The 26,344-nt window shown below is 47.0% G+C and overlaps 1 protein-coding gene across 1 annotated transcript in view; it reads left to right on the forward strand.

The window, feature by feature from the left end:
• The first annotated feature begins 24,538 nt into the window (after window positions 1-24,538).
• Window positions 24,539-26,344, forward strand: part of NTSR1 (neurotensin receptor 1) — a 49,588-nt gene continuing 47,782 nt past the window's right edge. Inside the window, exon 1 of the mRNA XM_040575785.1 lies at window positions 24,539-25,378. Within this exon, the coding sequence (XP_040431719.1) occupies window positions 24,716-25,378 (663 nt within the window). The 5' untranslated portion in view covers window positions 24,539-24,715. The remainder of the gene's footprint in view (window positions 25,379-26,344) is intronic.

The following is a 26,344-nucleotide window of genomic DNA, read 5'->3' on the forward strand; positions in this document are numbered from 1 at the left end:
GGTCTCTCACTATTCCAGCAACCTGGTTAAAAATACAAAATCTGTTCTGAGAGGAGCTTTGGAAGCCCATGAAAGCACAGATGAAGCCTTCCACCTCAGCAGAGGTAAGAATTAAAAGTCATGAACTCTCAGACCTTATGCCATCACAGATAAAATCTTCTGGGTACTTAAATCAAGTCACCTAAGCAACATCAATGAAAAACACATTTAGCAGGAAGACTAAACTACCTGTGATTACTGCTTGCCTTCATTCTTAAGGATGGGGACAAATCTGTGACTTTTTGCTGCTAGTGAGAACAGGGCAGATTCTCAGCTGATGTAGGTCACTGTAATTGTCCTTCAGTGTCTGCATCTGGACCTGATGCAACAAGGGGAGGAGTGATGAGTGTGTTCCTCATGGTCTGAGCATCTAAAAGCTCAGGTGTAAGAATAGCAGCAGGAGTTGCAGGCAGTGTGGACACCTCTGCATGCAGGTGAGACCTTTGCAACACGGCTCAGCCTGCACTGGGAGATGTGGTGGGTTTGCTGACAGATATGGAAAATACAGGCTATTTGTTGTGTTTATTCTGGAGAAAAAAATAAAAATTAAGATTAAAATTAAAAAAAAGGGGGGAAAAAAACACTAGGGCCTAACTTGATGCACCAAAAAGGCTGTACTTGTGTTGTCATCTCTTCTACCGAGCCCCTGACCTTCTGTGATCTCCCAGCTAATGGCAATTAACTTCCTTCACTGAGCAATGAGTCTCTGGCAGCTAAAGTATAGGCTGCGGTGCTCACTGCTTGCAGGACACGCTGGAAGCAGCAGCCAGGCAAGGCGGTTCAATCCGTGCCCTTCCGCCCTCGCAGGCTGATAGTTGTCATTACCTGGAAGTGCGGAGAATGACACCAAAATATTTAGACCCTTAGCAAAAGACAATTGGGTGCTGTTAAGCTTGCACCTTTTTACATCGTTTGGGATCTGTTAGGGGGTTTCTGTCTAAGTCTCTCTGTAAACACCTCCTGCTCCCCATGCAGAGCTGCTCCCCTGGAGCAGGGACCGGCCTGAAGGCTGCATGGGGTGCAGGCAAGGAGCCAGCATCTTCTAAGAAGCAGCCAAAATTGCTAAAGAAACCCAGCCTGGGGCTTGCTGATGCATGGTTAATCTTTGTTTGATAACACGTTAAAACGTTATTTCCTCTTTTCTTTGTGTGATAATCCACAATTCCCAAGCAGCAGTTGGGGAGGTTATTTGGTTTTGTGCAATCCTTTTAACACCGCGCTTGGATCTGCTGTAAGAATATTCCCTCATTAAAACAGTGCAACGTTTCCTTCATTTCCCCTCTTCTCTGGGGAGCCAGGCACTAAGCAGTGTGTTACCTGCATTTGAGTAAATCAGATAACTGGAAGAAAATTGATGGAAACTCCGTAGAGTTTATCGGTGTTTTTCAGGAATCCCACACTTTGCAGGTCACTATTATTCTGGACTTGTGAGTGTTTCCGGCCTCTTACCTGCTTCGTCTCTTGCCCTGAATCAAACGATGCTCTTCTTCTAGAGATAAGCCTCATCTCGTTTTTCATAGCCCTGTTATTATCATTACCTTGGAGATCTCAGTAGCGCTGCCTGGGAATCCTGCTAGCACTCAATAAGCAAGAGAGCACCCGGTCCTCCCCGAGACTTACCTAAAGGACGCAATCCAGCCCTGGGGGTCCCTGAAAGAACCAAAAACCTTCCTGCAACCCCTGACTGCAGCAGGAGCTGGCTGTCCCAGCCCCATCCTCCTGCAGCGCCCAGCTGCTCCCAGCTGCATGGGCGCCCAGGAAAACCTCTCCCCATGGAGCACCCAGAGCCAGATGGGTGGCGCTCCTCGGGAGGGACAAGCTGGATGGCTGCAAGGGGGAAAAGAAGCGTCTGTTCTCATGTTTTGCTAATCTAATTAGGCAAAAAAACATCATTAATGCTCTGCGTGTCTAATTGATTAACATTCCCACTAAGCACAAGGTTGCTCTCATTAGCAAGGCTTCGTTGTCTGTGAACGCCTCTTTGCCTGAAGTTGCAAAAATGTGTTATCCAGAAGGCATGTCTCGTTTCTGCCTTTATAAAATACTTAGCATTTTTACCTGACTCTTAGTGATGAAGGGAACAGGAGGAGGTAGGAGAAAAGCCCTACATATGGAGCAAGCAGAGTCTTGGAAAGTGTGGGTTTGCTACACTTTTTCTTTTTTTCTTGTGTCTCATTGGCAGTAAAAGGGAGCAAGATTTTTTTTTTTCCTATCCCAAAACAACTGTAAATTTTCCCCTCTGCATGGGAAAAAAAAATATTAATCTTTGAAGTTTTAATGTGCTGGAAACCTGGAAACACACAATTCATTTTTATCAAAATTATTCAGATTTCTACATTTTCATTTTGTTTGTTTTTTTTCAGCTTTATAATTTTTTTAGCAGTTGATAAGATGTCAAATGTGAGAAGATTTATTGCTTGCTGAAGTCTAAGACACCAGTGCCTGCAGAGCCGCCCTGCCCTCCTCCACGCTGGGCAAGCTGGGGTATTCCCATGGCATGACTCATCTCGGGCAAAGGCTGGCATCAGAATGAATTTCTGCCTTAGGCTGACATGACCGGTGTCCCAGGAATGCTCTTTTTTTCTTTTCTTTTTTTTTTTTTTACTATGTATGAAGATAACTGGTTCAGACGTAGATTTGTACATCACAGAGATCTAATTTTGATTTGAAATGCTCCCAGACATTTCACAGTGCTGTCCAGTGCCTGCTCTACTTTGGAGTGCAGAGCACTGATCCCATCCCATCCCATCCCGCCCCATCCCATGGATTATTTGGAGGCTGTGCCAGCAGGCAGCACAGCCGCAGCCATCCTTGTCTTGCACGTGCCTGCTCCCTGCTCACAGCTGAGCTGCTACTAGGGCAGACTGTTATCAGACAGATTAATCAGACTGATGCCATCGCTGCCTGATAATAAACCCGGCTTTCCTTCCATGATTTCTTTTCCCTCCTCCTTTTCCCAGGCTGCACAAACCCAGGCACCGGGGAGCTGGCCATTCAGCAAGTGCTCCTCACTACCAGCGCCGTGCTGGCCCCTGGCTGTCCTGGGGCCATGTTATTTGGTGAACCCCAAATAAGAAATTGTCCAGCTCCAGGGCTGTGCAAATAAAAGCTCAGACAGAAGCCAGCGATGTGAGAAGCCCCATAACCGAGCACAGGCGCTGCCTTCACTGTCTGAGCATCGTGTTTAGGCTCATTGCTAGGAGCAGTGGCAAATCCCATATGAGTGTGGGTCACACTGGGGCAGTGACAAGGAAGCAGCACAGGGGCTGTGTGCTGCAAGTTCCTCTTGCAGCCCGGCCCTCTTCAGGATGTGAGAAATGGGTTTGTTCCTCAGGAATGTACGCTGAAAAGAATTTGCAAAGCAGAGTAATTCAATCAATTGAGTTGTATGCTCACTTCCTGCATAATTGCTGTGAATTTTGTTTGTGTTTCATTGAGGAAAAAGAGTTCCTCCAAGACGTATTTGCAAATAATTGTATCTACAGAATTATTTTTGCATTCATCAGCTCTAAGGGGAAGCAGTGGGAAAGGCACCGGGGCTTGGTACATTTTGATCTGACTCACAGATAAACTGCTCAATGGATCCATTTCCTAGACCGCTGCTATTTTAGTTTGACGTTTGTTTATTTTTTTTGCTTTCATTTTGCACATTTCCTCTTCAGCACCCGCCTTGCTGGCATCGCTGGCACTTTTCATCGCTGTGGGGCAGAGGAACCAAGGGCTCAATGGGTTAAAGAGAGACCCTGCCGCAAGGTGCCCCATCCCAGGAGGCAGCTGCGTGGGCATTGAGGCTTCCTTTTTATTTTTCGGGCTCCTTGCTTCCAAAGTGACGGAGCTGACCACACTACTGTGGATTTGGGGGTTCCTGCCTGCATCTGTGTCAGCTTTGGTTTTTAAACAAACCCCATCATGGCTTATCCTACCCGGGTTCACAGCAAATCCTCTACCACTTGAGAGATTGAGTTACTGGCTTTCATGGAATTCTTATTAAAACCCTGTATCTGGATTAATAATGGGTCTGAGCAGCTTACAGCCACAGCACCCAGAGTGAGGAGTTCCCCCCTCAGGGCCCCTCCCCAAGCATCTGCCCCATGCACACTGCAAAGGGGGCGATGAGATCTCACACTCACCTCCCTGAAATCCCTGAGAGAAGACAGACAGGAGGTGTTCATCATCCCTGGTTTGGTTCAGCATCAGGAATAATTGCCACGACAGCATGATGAGTGCTGTGCTCCATTAAGCAAGCCTTGGGGCTGTGGTCCCACGAGGTCCTGGGTGTCCCATAGGTCTTCTGTTACATCCCCCATCCCTTTGGGGGACATTTCAGATACCATGGGGCAGAAGAGTCCAAAGCAACATGTACGTTCAGGCACCTGGATCCTTCCCCAGATGCCAGCCTCCTGTGGAAATTTCACCCTGCAGAAATCCTCCTTTCTTTCATTCTGGTATTAGGGTTTTGTCTCTTATTGTATATTACAAGAAACATGAGCAGGAATATGCATACACACGTATAACGGAACAAAGAAAAATTTGAAAATGGAAGATCAAGTCATGAATTGAAGTTAATGGAAATGTAATTACTGTAGAAACCAACTGAGAGCATGCAAATGCTAAAATGGATTAAGCAGGAAGTGCTCACCGAGCATTACCACATTTGCCTCTGTAATATCCTGTTTATATAGATAAATCTAAATACAATACATAGTTTTAAACAAGCAAAACTTAGCACACACTCACACGCCATGCCAGGTGATTTCATTCAGGATTCTCTTAACGTGTCAGGCGTAATTAAAACTCCTAAGCAGCTGTTTGAAGAAGTGAAAATGCATCCTTTCCTACCTGCAGCCGATCGAATGCCAGAATTGAAAGCAGGCAATTTATAAGACACGAGGGAGAGATCATTCATGCTAACCTTTTCCCTGTGCACTGGTCTGACAGCAGTAATGTTACCAGCTTTCCTTGCCTTTCTCTGCTCTCCAGAACTCCCCATCTCACAGCCTGAAGGGGTTGGATTTTGTTTGTTTACAAAGATAAAGCTTGAAATTTGGGTAGTGCACTTGCTGGCATCTCTGTAGGTAAAAGCATTTCATGCGGCTTTCCATAGCCCCATTTTAGTATAACCGTTGGCAATAGGAAGCCTAAAACTGCACCCAGTGCTAGCCCACAGCTAACTCGGCGTTAAGAAGCTGGGTGGTGACAGTGAATGGGCCCAGGGTGCAATCACCTGAGCTTTGGAAAGGGTCAAAATGAGATCAAAGCTAAATTTTGTCTTAATATAACATGAAGACCAAGTATATTAATTAAAAACCCCGCAGCAGACACAATCACTGCCAAACCTTGACAGGTTCAGTTTTGAATTCAGATCAGATTATACAAATGTTTGTGCATTTGCTTGATTTTAAGAGCACGAGGTCTGAATTCAAACACTGCCTTTTAAAAAGGCAGCATGAGAGAGACACAGTTAATGCAAGCCATTCCTCTACGCCAATAACACATTTGGAAAATGGGCTTAATTTTACTGACTTGTTTTTTTTAAGCATTATCCCAGCTGAAGAAGCTGCTAGATACCAGGAAAACAAACAAACAAACAAAACCATACACTCTTAAGTTCCTATTCATCACGTTCATCAGCTGCTTTTCTCCTAATTAAAGCCCTTTGCTGGATAAACCTTCCTCTCACTGTGTCTTCCCTATGCACTGGCTCTTCTAAGCCACCACCAGATTGTGTTCTAGAAAGAACGAAGAAAGAAAGAAAGAAATATTTGGGGGATCCCTTGACTGCAGAGAAGAGGGGAAAATTCCCAGATCCCATGCCTTTTGTCCTCCTGGCTGCGACAGCACCTCTTGGGTTCTTGGTGGCACTTGTCTCGCTGCCATCACACCTGGCTCTGCAAAGGTTTTCCTGGGTGTCTGCAAAAGTGCAGCGTTGCAAGCTGTGTTCTCACCTGCTAATTTGGGAAATATCATCTCTGTAATTAGGAGGGGAAAAAAACACGGAAAGAAAGGAAGTCCTGGGGTGTGAAGGGAAAATGATGGGTCTTGTTTGTCATTTCTCATTGTTTTCTCAATCTGATCAGTGGTTGCAGTAAATAAACACACATGTACATAAATTCTAATAGTCTAGCTTTTTTCAAAGCATACCCTCCGTAGACAGAATATTAAAAACATCATCATTTGATGCTGGCAGAAAACTCTTTGACATTTTTCATTGTGAATATCAAGATTGTTTTCTTGCCACTGCAAATCCCTGAGGATATATTATGCTTGGTTATCTCTGTTCAACACATTTCACAGGGGGACATGTTATAAGCGAGGCAAGATTGACAAAACTAAAAATTCACTTGAATATGGAAAGCAAATCTATTTCTTGTTTGGCAGGCTCTGGCAACTGATACTTAGACAGTTCTTCATGCATATCATACACATGCACGGCACTTCAATTGAGAAAAGAGCTGCCTCGCAGTCTGGAGGAGAAGCAGACACTTTGCATTACCCGTCCAATCATGGATCATCAGACCTAAAGTTATGCAAACGCTGATGAAGTGCATTTCAGGCTGGGAAGTCAGCGCTGCCTTTGGGAACTGGCTGCCCGGTTTGTTTGGAGATGTGTTGGTGCCCATGTCCTACTCCTGACCTTGCTGTGATGGGAGCTCCTGCTGGTTCAGCAGGTCAATTTTTGCACCATTTCTGGGCAAAATCTTCCTCCACCAGGCACAGGAGCTGAGAGAGCTAAAGCTTACTGTAGGACTTGGTGCAGATTTGCCTTAAGCAGGGAAGGAAAACCTAACAAAAGCTGGATAAGAGGAACTAGCTTGTGGCACAGGATGAATGCTTCCAGGACAGCTAGTGGGTTTTCATTTTGTGTTCTCCATGGAGGGATGTGCTGGCAGCAGCCACTCACTTCATCAGGACCCAAATTTACAGAAAACTGGCTGAGGCCCTGCACCCCATTCATCCAAAGCTCCTTGGTCTGGTGGGTGGTGATCCCAGTGCTTTGCACCGAGTGAATCACAGGAACGGAGTGCGCTTCATTAGGAGGCCTCCTCATAAGTTATTAATTATTATTTAGACTCAATACCAGACAGTAAAATTTAATCAGCCAGCATTGTGAAATAGCAGTGAGGGAAAACTCTAGTGAGCAGCAACAAATTACCAGAGGCATTATGAAATTGTCCCTGTGGCTTTAGCTGCTCATTTTGCCTTATTTGTTGGCACTTAGTTTTTATTCCTGCTTTATTCCACCACCATCCCTCTTGCTGATTGCTGTGCCTTGGGCTGGGGCATTGCCTTTGAGATGTCGTGAGTGGTGGCACACGGGGAGGAGAAGAGGAATCAAGATATTTTGCTGAAGGAGGCGTTGACTGCATTGTGTTCACCCACAAAGCCAGCTCATGTGGTCCCTGAACATATAAAAAGTGTGGCTCTCAAAGCAACCTGCTCAAAAAGAGTTACATGAATCATAAGGTAAGAAACTATTCCCAGTCCTTACTCCTTTTGATCATGCCAGTTAAAACTGGCAGCAGAATTTGGCTGCCTGTTAACCTGCTTTCAAGGCTTCTTTGACTTGTCAATAACACCGTTGTGTTTGAGATCATCTTTCACAGTTCCTCAGTCTTTTTTCTTTTTCTTGCTCCTGCTGTCATGGAGAGAGCCCTTTAAACTGAAGAGGTGATTAATTACAATCATTGCTGTGAGCTGCTGAATTTCCACCCAGAACTCCACGGCTGCTGTGTTTAGGGAGCGCAGCAGCGGGGACCACCCGGCTCCTCTCACTTGCGTTTTGAAGGTGACCTTTAGATTAAAGTTGGAAGCACCCAAAGAGGATTACCCCGTCTGAGATGCCAGCTCCAAAGGGTGAGCACAGCAGATGTACGGGCACAGGATAAGTAGAAGATCACCACTAAGCTGGCAGCAGAGAGCAGAGAGCACTGAGGGCCTGTAGGGAGGGCGACATGAGGCCTGCCCCAGGAGGGAAAGCTCTGCAGCCAGGTCTTGATTGCCACCATCCTGACCAGAGCAAAACCAGGGGAAATCATGGGATAAGCTGAGCTTCTGGATCTCCTGTGGAGCTCACGGGGATTGCAATTGTGGGGGAAAAGCCTGTCTTTTCTGGTGTGTTCAGGAAAAAAGCGAAGCCCCAAGAACTGTGTTCGAACTTCATTGCTATTAATGTAAATGGAAGCAATCACTTGTGCTGTGGGGATTTGTCTGAATCACCAGCAAGAAGAAAAGGGAAAATGTTCTAGTAATTGCTTTTACCAGCTTGTGGCTATTGACAGCACTCTCTGAGGCAATATGCAGTGTCTGAGAGCTTTGTGATCCTTTACCTGAGTTGTCTGTTTGGTTAAAATTGGAAATATTCCCTTCTCATTTGACTGACCACCTGGGCAGACAGCAAAGCCATATACTTTTTAATACCTGTTGATAACCATCATAACAAAAGTCCTAAACCCTCTAGAAGTCTGCTTCATTTGTCTTTTTAAAATGGATAAACCCATTAATTTCTCCCAGGACTCAGGAAAATCTTCTTGCACACAAACTTAGGGCTGGTTCTCAATACCCATGCCAAGCGACAATGCATCTCTGTGATATAAGGAAAAGGAGGGTAGTAAATCACCCTGAGCCTGAAAGGAAATGCATTATCTTATTGCCTCCCCTACCCCCCTAGCTCCATAATCTGATGGAATTAGGAGAGAGGGTTCAAAAACCAGAAGAGTGGATTTTTTTCCCCAAAAGCCCTGGGTACCCCAGAGCTGCTACTGCACATCTCCATCTTTGCTGAGGATCTTACGTGACAACTGATGTTACCACAGCTGAGCAGATGCAGAGGAGCAGTGCCATATGTTTTAATGGGTTATGGTTCCTGGGGGATTACTGCAATCATTCTCCTACGGACAGCAGCCCTTGTTAGGAAAGATAACAGAGGCTGAGGCAAAACATGTGTCTTGACAGGGGATGAGTTCACAGTTGTAACAAGGGGGTGTGTAAGGACTCTGTGGCTGCCTGGAAGAGGTGCCAGGGTTTCCTCAGTGGCTTGGCCCCTCTTCCTTACTCTGATCCGCTCTTGGAAGGGCTCCATCCTGCAGCTTCATCTGCTTGGCTTCCTTCAGCGAGAGCTCTGCTGCGCTAGTGCTCGTTCACACGCAGCCTTCTGCTCCACTTTCTGCTAATTAAGCACTACAGTTTTGTTGCCAGCCACCTGGTGCCTTGGTTAAAAAAAAAAAAAAAAAGAAAAGTAAATCTAAAACTGTTCTCATTTCATTTCTAGGGATAAAAATTAACTTTTTCATGTGTAAAATCATGAATATGCAGGAAATTCAGCAACCCTGTACCAAACACAGTGAGCTTGGGCTCACTGACCCCAGAAGAGGGGAGTCATCAGGTGCCTGATCTGAAATTAAACCTGATTCCCAAAGAAAGAAATCCTTGCTCACAAATCCCTATCCCTGTGCCCTAACTATTGTGCAGTCCATGGCCTCTCCCATGATCTGTATCATGCTCTTTAAGCTCTGACTTGTGTTCGCACTAAATGAATGAAATCATTTCTGTTAGTGCAAGATGGGCTCAGCATCCTGTACCAAACAAGAGAGATTTTGTGAATACTTCATCATGTCCCGGCTGAGGCCAAACAAAGAAACCATGAGAAGTCACGAAGTGTGTGCTCTATCAAGCAGGAGGTGATGGAAAGCAGGCGTGCAAGGCTCTGCTGGCAGCTGGACTTGTGTTGTGGCAAGGGAGAGCTGCAGCTCTGGTACCAAGATGGGCCATCTGTGGTCCTGGGGGGAAGGAGTGATGGAAAACAGAGCTGAATCACCCCATCCATCAGGACACAGAGACACTTTACACGTATCGCGAGTCTCATGCATGCTTATGTTTGGTAGCCCACACATTTTATATTATTCATGGCTAGAAGCTATAGCTATTTGGCTGAAGAAAACTTTGTGGATGGATCCTGTTTTGGTTTACGCTCTACGGATAGCAGTGTCACTCTATTGTCTTCACTTGAGTAACAGAGATCTGAATGAGGCCAATATATTTTGCATGCTGGAATGACAGTATCCATGTGCTTATGGAGACTGTCAAAGGACATGTGGGAAGCAGTGGTGGAACTGGGAAATTAGCAAGGCACTGGAGAAACATTAGATGATACCCTGTCTCCAGGGCCACAGGTTCTTAAAGCACTACTCCAAGCCAAGCCAGTACTAATTGCGTCTTGTGATTCATTGGTTTTGGGGGAAATTTTGTGCTTAAAAACCTGCAGGACCTACCAACCCCTTTTGAACCACAAGGACTTTCATTAACACATGGAAGGGATTCCACTATTGTCATGGCCTTCCTTCTTCATTTCAGGAGCTTCTTCTGAGGAACAGAGAAGAAGAAACCAAAAGGAAATCAGTTATTAACCACATCACATATGCAAACAATTTGGAGAAAGTTGATATGTACAGATTAATTAACTTGATTTTTTGGTTGCCAAAAAAATAGAAATTTGCCATGGCATAAACCATTCTATTTTTTTTTCTTGCTTTTTATTTTCATTTGCTATTTACTGAGTTTTAAATACTGATTCCAATGTAATGTGCTTCCTAAGTAGCATTAGCACTGAATCTAAACCAAACATTATCTGATTAAATCTTGACCCAAATGAGTTTGTCTACTTTCTGTTCTTCTAAATACATATTTACCATATGTTGCCTCATATGCTGCTTTTCTTTTCTACTGATGCTTTGGTCCAAATGTTATAGTAATCATATGTTGCTTTTAGTCACGAGTCAAACAAAGTTTCAAGTTTGGTACCACTTTTGCAGATCTGAAAATTAAACAGCGATAAACATCTCAACATCACGGTCAAGACTGATGCTGTCACATCTTCCCATCTCCAAAAACAGAGGACCAAGCCTTGCTGGACATGCACCTTGTGCTAAAGCTGTGCTGAAGCCACCTGAGCACACAGTACAGCATGACCCCATTTAGGGAGCAATGTCACAGATGGGTTAAATTCATCTAAATCTTGTTTTGAATGAAAAACAGTCCATGGCCCCAAATGATCCTTGCTTCCCTGCACCAGGTCCAGCTGATCCACTCCTACTTTGCACAGGGCAAGCGTCCAGGTGGACTGAGTCCTTGTGCAGGGTCACAGTGCTGTCACCACAGCATGGGGACAGCCAGCGGTGCGGGCTGCTGGGGAGACAGAGCTGCAGAAATCAGCACAAACACACCTGTGCTTTCGTGGAGTTATTGTGCACGCACGCCCCAGGCTGGAACAGTGCTGGCTCCTGCCTCGGGAGATTCGTCTCCTTTCAGGACACCCTCTCAGGCAGCTCTCAACACCCTCCAGCTTGGCAGTCTCAACATCACAAGCCTTTTAGCAGCTGCCGTGCCTCCAGCCCTGGGTCACACTTGATTTCCTCAAATGAATCGACACAGAAATGTGTCAGGTTGGAGCCGGGGCTTTGGGTGGATAGAAACAGCTTGGTTGGTGCTGGGCTCCTCTTCTGCAGCCTTGTGCAAGGAAAGTGTGGTTCATCTGCAGGGAAGGGATGAGTGCTCCCATTGCTGCTTCATCACAGGTTATACCCTCATTCTTCCCCAGGCAGCAAATTCTGCCTTCACTTCAGAACCTGGCTGCCTTCCTCCTGCCTTTATGCGCAGGAGCCGATTCCTGGTGGCAAGGGGCAGCTGAGATGGCGGCGGAACCAGGGACACCAGGCCCGGCCCTGGAGCAGCGCTGGGGAGCACCCAAAAACCAGGCCGCAGCGGCTGCATTCCCATCAGAGCCCAACCCCACCATTTCCACTTTCTGGGCTGCCTGCAGGCCTAAAGCATCCCTGTCAGTCACCAGAGCTGCAGAAGCAAGAAGACAACCCCGAGCCATTCTCCTGGGCTCTGGATCTGGCCCTGCCTGCGCCTCAGGTCCAGGCTGGGGGAGGAATGGGTGCTGTGCAGGTGCTGGCAGCCTGTCCCCTTCACTCACTCAGCCATTCCCTCTGTTCTCCTCTTCAAGGCTGATCACCAAATCTTCATGTTAGCTTCAAATAAGTGTCAGTCGGCAGCAAAGCAAGAGATTTTGTGAGCCTGGGGGTATTTTTACTCATTTACGAATGGAAGCAGAGACACACCATCTGTTGTGCAGATCTTTTTTTTCCTTCCCACCAATTGTTTCTGCCTTTGTAACATGGACAGTCTCATGGTTCTGTCATGCTACTGTTCATTGATTTTATTTAAAAAAAGATCTAATAACATCAGATGCATCTAAGCAGGGGGCCCAGCTGCATTATCTGCATATTCCTGGGCGTTCGCAGTAAGTTTCAGTGACCTGTGGATCTGGAAGTATCATTTTTCTTCCCAACTTTGTGGGTGCATATCTGAGATGCACTAAGGGAGAGTTTATTTCAATGAATCATTGGTTCAGACGTTATTGGGAGAGCAATGAGAATAAACCAACAGGCCAAACCACAGAGAAATGGTGATGTTATAGGTCGTTCCCATGTTAAAGAAAAACGTTTTGGATTTCCATCTCTGTTTTAATTTACAAGAGATCCATGCATCCATGGCTGGGTCTGTATCTCCTAATTGCAAGTCTTGCTTGCTCCTGTCTGAAGATTTTCAGGCTTTTTCTTTATTCCCAAAACAATAAAAAATAAAATAAAACAAATTAAAATAAATAAAATAAAATAAAATAAATAAAATAAAATAAAATAAAATAAAATAAAATAAATCTACACATGGCCAAAGAGTTGCTCCAGCCATCAGCTCCTTCCTTGGGCAGATGTATCAGTCAGGTCAAATCCTTCCTGAGATTCCTGCGGAGCCTCTTTTTTGTTCCAACTTCCAGAGCAAATGTGAGAAGATTGTATGGATCCCATTTCAAGGCTGCTGCTTAAAAATGCCTTGCTTTTTAGGTTGGATGCGAAGCTTAGTAAGCTGTGTGTGCATGCATAACAGCCAAGTATGTTCACCAACTTCAATCAAATTTGACAGTGCATGCTAAAACTCTGAGTAACAGGGAAGTAGTGGCTAAGTCAGTCCTCAGCTAACACTTAGAAAGAGAGAAGGTGTGCTCCAGGATGGGCCCTGCTCCATCTGTCAGTGAAACACACCATTGACCAAAGAGTTATACTTGCCAAAGGTTCTGGCATCAGATCCTTTCCCAACAACTCCTTTTCCTTCTATGCTTTAATTCCTGATTCTACCACAGGCATGAAATTTTCTACAGACATTAAATGGGACTTGTCTTCCTAAGACATAGACATACCATCCTTTTGATGCTTTGGGGCTCTTTAGGGGCATCACTAAATATTCTTTAATAAGTTTAAATATTTGCATTGATGAGGTAAAGGTGAACATAAATGCAAATTTAGTATTTATCACAGTTGGTTCATGGATTTTATTTTTTAAATTCTCCAATTCTCCCTTCTGTGAGAATGACATAAACTTAAGTTATTGGTAATAAATAGTCACTATTAATTCTTCTCTCCCAACACTCTCTATGCTCAAACTAGTTGCTCTTCCTTGAGCTCTCTCTCTCTCTTTTTTTTTTTTCCCCCCTTTTTCCTAGCAAATTGTAGTTTTAGGTGAAGTATTTTATAATTCAGGCCAATTTCTGGAATTATTCAAGCATTTAATTTAAAGGAAGCATGTAATTACAGCGAAGTACTTCAGAAAACTTGCTGCCTTGGAGAACACTTGCTTCTGGGAACACATACACATCAACTTGGCACAGGCAGAGCTGGCATCCCAAAACAAAACCCGTGAGCTACCCTGCTTTGGGCTGCAGAAGTTCCTATGTTTAATTTAAATTTTTAACATTTAACTACCTCCCATTGCACACTCAGAATAGTTATAAAGGTAGGGATTTATATATTCTTTCTGCAGAAGAAAATTTTCAGTGGACAGGAATGGGGAAAGAAAGTTAAGGCTATGGTTTCTCTCATGGACCCAAGTTCACACATCCGGTCCATCCCGTATTATCTACACTATTTAAATCCATTGTGCGTATCGTGTTTTCAACTTGCTGAACTAAGTCTAAGCTCATGTATGAAAGGGTTCAATTATGTCTATGAAATAATGAGGCGATGTGTGCAGTGCAGGCTGGATGTGCTGTTTGGATCAGCTGCAGATAGGGAGCTGTACCCAAAGAACGGGCACAGAGACAGGTAATTACATGCCTTATTGCACTGCTGGTGCTGAGCCCAGCTCCGACAACAGCCGCTCAGAGCAGTAATAGCAGGTTACCTGGAGTTTTATTGCAAACTGAGCTGCTAGCTCTCTCTGTGCTTTATTCCAAGGCAAGAGCATTTCTTTGCATTTGATCACACAAAATTTCCTTCACTCATTTGTGCCAGGGTAGCGATTACACTCCAGAATGAAGGCTGCTGTTTGAGCCACAGGAAAACCATCATAAAATCACTTAACACCATTTAAGCCATATAGGACCAAACATCACTGCAGTGCTGCCGGGAGCTGCAGAAACCAGGCCATTTCAAGGGAGACTGTGTTTGAGGTGTTTGAGCAGACCAAGCTCAAAGCCAAAATGAAGTATGAAGATCTGCCATTATTTTCTAGGTTGGGAAAAAAAAAAAAAAAAAAAGCTGTAATAATTAGTCCAAGATAGCAAGATATGCATATAGATTTGGGCCCTGACATTTCTCTGCTCATTTTGATTTAGGTGGTGACATGGGAAGGTTGAAACATGGTGGTGGTGCTGTTGGTCAGCTCCCAGAGTCATCTGGGAGGTGGCAAAAATCAGAAAATCCTGATTTCTGGAGAGGGAGAGGGATTTCTGATGGCCAGGGAGGCAGCATGGGGCTCACCCAGCCACAGATCTGGGATACAATGGGGACGAGTTGCCCATTAGGGCTGTGTTTCCATCCGCCCTCCATGAAAACTCAAACAGCTCAATCAGCAGCCACTGTTTGCCATGGGGCACAGCAGAGCAGAGCAGCTCCCTAGCAGGTAGGAGAGGTAGAAAAGGGTTGTCCGTGCTATATAAGCAGTCCCCAGAGGAGTTCTAATAGTAGGCTATCACACAATGAGGCTGGTGGGAGGGTGAGCAGAGTTCGTCAGTGAAGAGTGATTCACTGGGTAACTGTTTTACAGAAGAACTTGCAGCACTAATCACAACTTCTCGGTTGCTAATGGCTTTGAAGAGTTAAATGAAGAGTGAAAATAGCTTCTCACTCTTGAGTCCTCTGTGAGCACTTGTGAGGAAGTCAGCAATTAGGCAAATTAAGAACCTATAGAGAAATTTTCCTTTAACATCTCTAGTTGACTCTTAGCACTAGAATAATAAACTCAACCCTTCAGTAAATGAGCATGATTCTATTGCACTTCTTGCATATTAGGAACATCGCTTTCTCACAAATACTCTGTGGTTAAATTCAGAAGCCACAGAACAGGAATAGGATTCATCCCTGGAGCAAAAAAGGGCTACTTGGACTCCCCGTCTTCAGCTCTCTTCTTTGAGCATCCTTAGAGGTTAGACAAGGCCAAGATAAAGCTGTGAGCTGCCACTGCTGAAGCTAAAGGAGAGTTATGTGCTAAATATCTTGGATTAGTTCTCATCATCTGCAGTAGGAGGAAAGGGACCTGCCATGACAGGACCCCTGCAATTTGGTTTTGTGGACAGAAAACAGGTTAGTGAGAGCAGGATTTGCACACCAGCTGCCTTTACCTGATGTCAAAAATCTGCTCTAAACTAGTTTTGCGTAAATATGCAAAATTATCTCCCAACATAATCCATTTTAAATCTTGAAGTAAGAATGTATTTGATCAAAATGTTTCTTTTTATCCTACTTCGAGTATAAACTGAGACATGTCATGCAGCTAACTCAATATCTACAAATGCCCTTTTATTCCAATAGAAGATGAATGGAAAAAAGTGGCCTCCTTATATTGCAACAGGTTTGTATTTCATTCCTTGTGTCTGCCCTTTTCCAAGCATATTCTCAAGTCTATCAGTTTCTTATTCTAACTGGTATATTGAGCTCATAATAAAAACCATACGCATTCTTACCAAGGAAAGCAGACAGCCTGAGGGCATTGGCATATTTCTAAGCTGCTTGAAGGGGATTCTGGAAAATGAAGATCTCCATCAAAGTATAGATACAAGCAAATGGGAAATACATAGCTTCCTAAAGCACCAAAATACATGTTTCCGCAGATGCTTGTATGACTTGCTACTTTCTCAGATCATTTGCTGCTTGTTTCAGAGGCTCACAAAATAATGTTTAAGTTACTCTCCCGGTCATGATACACCACTGAAACATCTCCAGTGCCTCTCTTTCTCTAGCAAGACACCTGAATGAGACACCCCTGAAGACAAGCTGTTTAGAGACAGCAGATGAAGAACTCCAAGAAATCCGTCTAAATAACTCCTGACAGTTATGTTCAATAACCTCACATTTTATTATCTGGCTCATAGTATTATATGTCACAAATATTGAGGAAGTATTTCAGAACATTGGTCTTGCTTTACAAACTAAATTGTAAAGGTGAAAGAAAGCGGTGCCTGTAAATTTCTGTACTTCAAAATTATAGCATGCGCAAGCAAAACTGGGGACAGATTCTGCCACAATGAGTTCAGCTTGGTTTTTGGTTTTTAATTCTTGATTTTTGCAGATTCAGTTTCTCCTAGTTCCTTGCTGGCGGAGGAGCATTCATCCTTGCACCAAGGCTAAGCCCATGTAGCTCCAGGAGAGGCAAAGGCTGTAACTGTTTCTGCACCATCACCCTACACATCCACGCCAAGCTGGCTGGTGGCTGCAAAATTTGCTGAAGGATTGATTGATTGCCTGAAGAATCAGAGCAAATTCTGGAGAATCAAATCATTTCAAGAAATCTTTTTGTTAATTGAACTCTGTTCCACTATATGCCCGTTCATCTCACGTCTACTTTGTGGCAGTTATCTTCATTATTACCTCTGTGTTCACCACGTAGTGAAATACGACTTTCTTTCATGAAGTGGTCATTACTGAGCAAGAAAAACTCCATCTAAATTTTCTAACCTATTTCTCAAACCCTGTCATTACTCTGGCTTTGCTGATGTTTAGCAACTTATTGTATGAATGCACCCTTCCACCCAAATCATTTTCTAGACTTTTTTCCTCCAGCATTCAGCCCTGGATTCAAAGCTGGGTGTGCAGTTTTTCTATTTTAGGCACTGACAGAAAGTCTTGTACTGCACTGAAAGAGAACTGATTTTGGGTTCAAAATCCATACGTGGTCTTTGTGAGCAAAAGTGAAACAATGCAGTCTGAATTCCTGTATATATGAACTGGGAATATGCCTTGCTTGTACATGTATAGGCTGTCTCACTGTAACAACCTCTCAAAATTCCCCCAGTTATAACCATATTGCCCTGCTATGCTCCCCTTAAAAAACTCACTCGGTATGATAAGGTGTCCATATTTCCAAGTGTTTAAAGAAATAGAAGGACAGTAATTAATTGTTGTTAACAAAGAACATCTTAGGATGAAAAATAGGTGCACGCATTTCCTTTTCCTTCCTCCCAAAGTAAACCTGAATACTGTATTACACCGAATCCATCCCTGTGGCTTTTCAGGAACATGCAAGGGCTGGATAAGGCTCCTCTTCTAGGTGTTGTAAAGTCTGAGCCTGAAATAAGCTATTCTTTTAAAAGTTCTTTGCACCAGTGAAGGGGTCCTTATTTCAACACAAGAGGTGGATTATCTTCTTTAAAAGTTATTCAGGAAAAATATCTTGCACTGCATTTTCTTTGTTGTATTACTGGAGTCCTCCATGAAAGAAACGTTCCCTTGTTTCATAGCTATAGCAGTACTAGATCAATTTTGGCAAAGATACCATAGAATCACCTGTTTGCTTCTCTGTTAGGATTTGTCAAAATTTGCCCTAGGAGCCAGAACAGTTTGTTTGTGATTTATGAGAAAGTTAAGAAAAATTGCTGTTGTCCAGAGAGTTCCTGTGCTCAGTAAACACCTTGCCAAATCAACCAAAGTTTTATTTCATATAAGCTGTTTTGTTGTTGTTGTTTCTGTTTTCCAGACTGTTTCTGTACCTGTAGTTCCCCAAACAGCTCTGATCAGATTTTCAAAAACTCTCAGGCAGTGAATGCAGCCACAGTCAAGTGCCAGTATCACACTGAAAGGCACTGAATGAGCTCCCTGTCTAATTCAGGCTGAACTGATTAACCTTCCTGACCATTTGTTTGTCAGTTTTTGTTTTTTGTTTTTTTTTCAGTTTCCTGCCTGCCTCCTCTGGCTGTTCTCATTCAGTTTAGCTTAGAGCAATCCCAGGGTTGCTCTACATTATGGTCTGGGCTGTTACCTAACCCTGGGAACCCTTTCCCTTGGGATGGCTGCACCATCCATCAAGCCATAACAGAAGAAGAAAATCCCTCTGCAGGGACCCCCTGCCCACCCCAACTGGGTTAAAATATTTTTGAGTCTCTAGGCCAAGATCCTCTAAACGAAAAATCGTCCATGTAAGTCTGGCCATGAGGAGGAAGAGAAGCAGCAGCAAAGCATGAGCTGTGCTTAGGGGTGAGGTTGCACTTTGGGGATGCTGTGCTGCACCCGTGCTCACAGGGCTGTGAGCTGGTGCCCCTGCAGATCTGCTTCGATCTGTGGACAGCTCAGCAAGTGCATTAGGGGTGAAATGTCCCCAGATGAGTCCACAGAGAAATGTTCCTGGCAGTTCACTATGTGAACAAACCCTTCCTCTTAGGTTTGCATTCCCCATCAGGTCCTGCAGCAGTGTTACAGAGGAAGCAGCAGGACAGAAATGTGACTTTTCTGTGCCCAGGCAGCTGCATGATGCCATCGCCTGTAATGGCAGGAATGGAGTTCAGGGAATAAATGTCCTCTGCAGCCTCGCATTCCTCTTCCTGGTAATAACCAGGAGGGACTTTCTCATTGCTCAGGGAGGCTGCAGACCAGCACCAACATCCTCTCCTGCCTCCTCTCCTCACACAGCGAGTGGGACGCTAGCACCGGCTCGGAAGGAGCCCAGACTCAGGCAAAACCAGTGTGCTGTAAAAAATGGAAGGATGTGGGCTCTTACAGGGAAGAATAGCAGGAACGAGCCAGATTGCACAGCACAAATAAGACACATTTACAGCAGGTCACAGTGTGCTTTGGAAGGCACAAAGTGCCAAATTTTTTTGCTTGCTGAAGTGGCACAGAGTGACTTGAAACCAGCGTAATGTGTCCCAGGAAAAATTCCACTGGGAACTTTTCAGAAGTCAGTCCTGGGATGATCAGGGCCTGCCCCTCTGCTCCCCTCAGGAGGAAGCTGCAGGCCGCCATGAGGCCTCTCCTCGGCCTGCTCTGCTCTGGGCTGAACAAACCAAGGGCCCTCAGCCACTCCTCATATGCCTTGCCCTCCAGACTTCACCATCCTTGTAGCCCTCCTTAGGATCCTTAATAATAGCCATCTGCCTTCAATTATTATGGGGTGTCAGAAAACAAGGTCACGTTTCCTGAAAAACTTCGGCACAGCGTGTGGGCCAGGGCCTGGGCGGGGGGATGCAGGCAGCAGTGAGCACTGCGCCCCGTGGAGCAGATCTTTTGGAAACGGAGCCGCTGCCCCCCAGAAAACCAGGGCTGGGACAGTGGATGGCATCTCTGATAACCGAGAAGCACGGGAACTGCCCTGCCCTGTGGATACCAGCGCCATGCTCAGGCCTCAGGGGCTGCGGTGGAGGCCCCTGGCTGCAGCAAACGCAAACTCTATCTCTTTGTGTTATATTTGTTCCTGGGGTAAAACAGGATTTTTGGAGGGAAAGCCAGTGTGGCAGTATGTGAGAATGTCTGCCCACGTGTTGAGCACTTAAATTGTATATGAAGATAAAGTGCATTTATTGCCACAAGGAATCTGGTCTGGGCTTGTTGCAGTAACAACTCAGGGGACCCAAAATATGCTTTTATGTCTGAACTAAAGCGGTTGGTATCTCCTGTGTGTGTCCCGATGACATATCTGGCTCTGTCTGAAACAAACATTATGATGTCTATCAGCCAGTGCATCTGTTAATTTTAAAGGAGCTTTGCCAAAGTAGAGGGATGAATGTGAACATCCAGCACACAGACGGTAAGACCTGTACAAGGTAACTGGACACCTCATTTCCCAGCTGTCCATTCCCAGAGACTGACCCTTCTTCCGAGTAATTCTCTGGCCAACATCATCATACGCATCCCAGTGTGTTCTATTTTTCCAGTTTCCTATTTTCTTTTAAATCTGCCCAGGGACACAATGCTGGGATGTGTGATTATTGCTCTGTTCTGAGCATGGTCTGTCCTTTTGCCGACCCACACATCACTGTGCTCACACTGAGAAGTCTCAGCAGGTTCCTCTGCTACAAAAATCAGAAGCAATAAATATCCCGTGTATCAACTGCTTTGATTTAAAATACTCTCCTGAAATCAGTTCAGCCAAACACACTAAATAACATGCAGCAGTTGGGAATCTTTTATTGCTCATCCAAACTAGCAATGCTTTATTTTGCAATATGTTGAGTTTAGGAAGGGATGCACTCCCATGCCTATAAGTAATGATGCATTCAATATTGTCATCAACAAAGCTGATATACATCCATTTTTCTAGCACCCCTTTCTCCCTCACTTTCTTGTTTTTTCAAGTGCAGCATCCTTAAAACAACCTTGTGATCCCCAGGATTTTACCTTCCTAACCCACCTTACACAATCCTGGCTTCTAAGGATGTTTGAAGAAGGGAGTACCTGTCCCAGTGAGTCTTCTGGGATCTGCTTTTAAAGGCTTGAATCAGCCCAGCACTATTTGACTCAGGAACCTTCTCTAACAGGTATTTAGGACTGGGACCTGGGACCTCAGCAAGGGAAAGGGCTGATGCTGTCTTTTAGCACCTGCTTCTCGCAGAGCTTTCTGTCTGATGCTTTCTGTGTCCTTCAGAAAAATCCCACCTGGAGAAATCAGACTGCAATAGGGTTAATGTGAAAAATTCCTAGGGGTCCCCAGTTGTAACAGGAAAAGCAAAGAAGAAAAACACTTGGGTCAACATAAAAGGGAGTGAGGCAACCTGTGGGCCTCATATCCTGGGCACTGGGGGACCTTCAGCTCAAAGTCCAGGAAGTTTTAATAGACAAGGTCTTTGGGTGACATTTTCCTGCAAGATTTTAAGTAAATGCCTTGCTGTAACATTTGAGATCAGGCTCCCGTTGGTTTCCACGATACTTTTCCTTTTTAAGCCACAGACATACACATACAAAATATATTAAAACGAGCCCAGCTTAGCTAAAAGGTCGGCTAGTTCAGAAACAAACAGCGGGGATTTAGGTTGGAGGCTTTGGTGCACAAGGAGAGGGCGATGCGCCTCCAGCTCTGCTTTTGCTTGAAGGAGAATACCGACGAAATCCTTGCAGGGAGCAGAGGCGAAGTTGTGAAGAGAGTTTTGGCATTCATTTCAATATCCCACACAGGGAAGGGAGTGCACATATCCCTCAGACCACACACGAGCGATGGGGAGACTAAAGGTGTGTTGGGAAGATGTTTTCCACGGAGAGGCAGGAACAGAGCTGGCGTCTTCCTTTGACACAGCAACACCTCTGCCTGGACAGAAGGTAGAACAAAAACTTTCAGAAAAGACAGGGGAGAGGCTTACCCCTTTCCATCTGGAGATAGACCAAGACTTTCTTTTACTTTCTTCTTTACAAAGTGACCCACACTTCTGCATGGGGAATGGCAGGGTTGCATTTCGGAAGTCAGACTCTGGGAAGCCAGCAAACTCCATCTCAGCTGGGATAAGCTGATGGTAAATTTGCCAACACTGGTTTACATTTGAGAACCACATCATGATTTCACATCTAGTCATGCGGCCATGTCCTCAGATGGCCTTTACCAGAGGTACAGGCTAACTAGTTGGGGTGAGAGAGGAGCAATGTCTTGGTATCCTCATCTGCTAGGGACACCTGAAAAAGAGCCAGCCTAGCCCTGTCTCCCTGACCCCAGACACCCAGTGCACTGCAAGGCACCTGTAACCACAGGACACCTTCAGCAGCTGTGAGACTGGTCTTGGGATCTTGTATGAATGAGTGTCTTTTATGTCTTTTATCCCAGGCCATGAGATAAACCCAGATCTACAAGAAAAAAGAACAGAGCAGATGTACATGCCCATGCTAGTGGGAATGCTTCATGTGTGGCTGAGCCAGCCTTTCCAAGGAATTAATAGGATGTATTAAATTAATTAACTCCCAGAAACATCCTGCTGAAGCCTTTACTGATCAGAGCCCTCAGCCTGTTCATTAGGTGGTAGGTACCCTTCCAACGTGCTTTTAAGAAAGGAGAGATTTGGCAACAGACACAAACTGTACCAGCCTGGTAAAGCATTGACTGTAAATCAACAGCTGCATTGATTCCAGGTATCTGATATTTCAGAGCGTAATTAGGATTTTCTTTTAATTATATTTCTTGATATTGCCTGCCAGCACTTGGCTTGGAGGAGGTGGTTCACTGAGCACCCAGGGACAGCTGCTGGGACAGAGCAAGGAGATGTAATATCCTCTTCGTAAGCAGCAGTGCCTGCATTGTCTGCGTGCAGCAACATGAGGCAACAGGATCCAAAACAGAGCATTTCTACAGACAGCTATTGATATAAACGTGCACACACACACGGTAAAATTAGACCAGCAGATGGGTAGCTTGTTTGTGAGGATAGCAATTGCTTTCCACAAGGCCAAAATGAAGTTACAGGGCCAGGAAGGGACAATAACTCTTCGTTATAGACAAGGATCCCAAAGGAACTCTCTTTCTGCCTCTGGGGGAGAAGTGCTTTAGCGCGGGAGCGTGGGTTTGGGCTTGGATCACAGGGCCAGGAGCTCCCCCCAGCTAGGGGGTCCAGGAACAGGGATGCTGGGCACACACCCCAGCTGCAGCTCTCCTTCAGACAGAGTCGGTGAGCACAGCCCACCACGTTTCGTGTCCCACTTTCCTTCTTCAGGATATTCTTGATCCATCCCCAGAACCCGTCCAAGGACCAGGACCAAGGGGTGAGAGCAGCTGGGAACACCAGCCCTGGCAAACTGCTCTCTGCTAACAAACATTTCATAACAGAGGCTTTTAAATGAAAGGAACATTGGTGTTAAGAGATTATTAGTCATTCTTTAAACCAGTGTGGGATGAGAGCTAGAAAACATCTCTCTCCGTATTTGTATGACTACATATGACTAAATAAATCTGGTTTTGGTCAGCCTTCCATGGTGACCCTGTCAGCCAGATTTAAGAAGAGGAAAGTTTGGAGGAATATTGGCTCTTGGTGGATGGCTGTGTAAAGTCCACGATGTTCACACAGTGATTATTTGATCGACTGCAGGTTTAGAGACCTTCTTGCATCAAATGGATAGGCAGTCTACAGGACCTCGGTGCACTTGGAGCCCACTGGTGTTTGCGAACCCAGCATCTGTCCATGAATACATGGGAGAAATTATGGTCGTCTTTGACCAAATCAAGGATTCCCTGGATGGGATTTTCCTAGGTAGCCTCTGTGCAGTAGCAGAGAGATTTATCATGGAGACAGCTGAGTGAGCAGCTCGCTGGGGTGTTACAGGGAGCAGTCAGCTCAGCAGCCCCCAGCAGACCACTCAGCCATGCCCGTCCTGGGGGCCCTTTGGTGTGGAGGATCCCCCTTTGACCCTCAGCATCTCCGTAGCATCACTGCAGACCCTTCCCCTGCAACAGGACAGTTCAGAGACCGCACATCCCAAATCTGAGGATGGGAAATCTGATGGGATCTGATAAGGGAAAAGTCATGGGGGGGACCAAAGCAAAGCAGCTCGCTGCTGTCGTTGTGCTATGGGGCTGAAAAGTCCCAGGGCAGAGGGAGATATTTGTAGGTGTTTATTTTTTCCCTCTTTTAAATGCATTTCTCCTAGCAGCAGCAGCAGGGTGTGTGTTTGTGGGGGGGTATTTTGGGGGCTAGCAGTGGGGAAGTCCAAGGGGGGATGGAGCATCCCTCGTGCCTCTCATCTCCCAAGGGACACGAAGAGAGGATGTTAGCAGTGCTGGGACCCCTCTAGAGCCCCCTGCCAGCCCTCAGCTTGCAGCCCCGCCTGTGCCTGGCTTTGCACGGGATGGAGGAGAGGGGATACACGAGGGAGTAGGGGCTGGGGGGGGGGGGTCCTTTGGGGCTGGGGCTGCAAAACGCTCGGCGGCGGCGGGGCTGGGGAGGAGGGAGCCGAGCGGAGGGGACGGCCCCGGGCCGGGGGGAGGCAGCTGCAGCGCGGGGGGGGGGGGGGGGGGGGGGGGGGCGCGGAGCCTCCCGGCGAGGCTGTGCGTGTGCACGTGCGTGTGCGTGTGTGCGTGTGCGTGTGCAGGGAGGCTCCTGCCCTGCCAGGGCACATCTGGGCGCCGGGGAGCTGCGGGGAGGAGGAGAGCTCCGGAGCTGCGGGGCTGCGCGCAGCCGGGCGGCCAGGGGAGGATGCTGTGGTGGTAGGGGAGGGGGACCGGGCGGGGGGGGGGGGGCGGGGGGGGAACGGACAAGAAGGGGAGGGGGCGAGTGCGTGTCCCCCGCTGCCACACACACACACGGGCACACGCACACACGCACGGCAGCCCGGGAGGGGCAGGCGCCTCCTCCCCGCAGCCTTAAAACCGGCCAAGTCCCCCCCGGCGGGGCGCAGCGGCGGCTCCCGGCGAGCTGCAGCCCCCGACGGGGCGACCCGGCCCCGGGATGCACCCGAACGGTTCTGCCCCCGGCGACCCCCCCGGCCCGCAGCCCAGCGCCTTTACCAACGCCTCCAACCGCTCCGACCCGCTGCTCCCCAAAGGGCCCGACGAGGAGGACCTGGACGTCAACACGGACATCTACTCCAAAGTCATGGTGACCGTCATCTACCTGGCTCTCTTCTTGGTGGGCACCGTGGGCAACTCCATCACGGCGTACACGCTGGTGCGCAAGAAGTCGCTGCAGAACCTGCAGAGCACCGTGCACTACCACCTGGCCAGCCTCGCCTTCTCCGACCTCCTCATCTTCCTCCTCTGCATGCCCATCGAGCTCTACAACTTCATCTGGGTCCACCACCCCTGGGCTTTCGGGGGGGCCGTCTGCAAGGGCTACTATTTCCTGCGGGACGCCTGCACCTACGCCACGGCGCTCAACATCGCCAGCCTCAGCGTGGAGCGCTACATGGCCATCTGCCACCCCTTCAAAGCCAAGAGCATCATGTCCCGCAGCCGCACCAAGAAGTTCATCAGCTGCATCTGGATTGCCTCCTTCCTCCTCGCCATCCCCATGATCTTCACCATGGGGGAGATCTACTTCAAGAACCAAGATCCGGACTCCCTCGTCTGCACCACCATCGTGGACGCCTCCACGCTGAAGACGGTCATCCAGGTGAGGAGCTAGGCGGCCGGGGATCCTGAGTGGTTGAGGTCGGGCAGCCACCTCCTTCTCCAGGCTCTGATAGCCCAAACTTGGCAGAGCCAGGAGGGGAACGGGGATCTGGGACCGGGAGGAGCCGGCTTGGGTAGGGGGGACCCCGGCAGCCCTGATGGGACAGCCTGGCTTGGGGTGGCAGCAGGGGCTGGGGGCTCAGGGGGCAGCTCTGCTCGCTGTGAGCCTGCACGGGGGTTAATCCTGCACTAGGATAAATCCCACATGGGGTTGAAACCAACCCGAGCCAGTGCAGCCCCCCCCAGAGCAGCTGTCCCAGTACAGGCAGTGTGTGGAGCCCACCCGGTCCCAGAGCAGGACCCCCCTGTGCCGCACACCCAGGGGTACCCCAGCCCCGCTCCGCCGTGCGGCCACTGCCCCGGGAGCAGCGGAGCCGGGGCGCTCGTGTGTCCCCCAAATGTGGCAGCTCATCGCCAGAAAAATGCACAGATCTCCCCCCCCCCAGCATCGCCGGCAGCTCCCCTCCTCCGGCTGGAAAGGGGCCAGCGGGAGCAGGGAAAATAAAACCGCCTCTCCTCCCCCTCCCAGCTCCTTGGGTTGATCCACAGCTCCATTCCTCTGTGTAGCACCAGACCCCGGTGTCAGAAAGTTTCGGGTGCAAGCATAGGCTTCAGAAAGGAACGGCATCTTCAAAGCCAGCAGCTGGTGTTTTGGCTGTTTCAGGGAAATCCATAGCTGGTTTAGCTAGCAGACCCCTTCCCGAGTTCAGGAAGGCTTTGCTGGTCTCCACGCACTGCTAAATCGAACACTCCCAGGCGTGGAAAGGATTTCAGCGTCAACACTTGCAGCGCTCCGGTGCTCTGAGGGCTCGAAGCATTTGTTCACTGGAGCATTAGGCTTGAAAAATGTAAGAGGAGTGGAAGGAGAGGCAGAAAGAGCAAGACGCCGATCTCCATAGCTCCTTTG

This window comes from Cygnus olor, chromosome 16 (genome assembly GCF_009769625.2).
Source record: "Cygnus olor isolate bCygOlo1 chromosome 16, bCygOlo1.pri.v2, whole genome shotgun sequence".
NCBI classification, from domain to species: Eukaryota; Metazoa; Chordata; class Aves; order Anseriformes; family Anatidae; genus Cygnus; species Cygnus olor.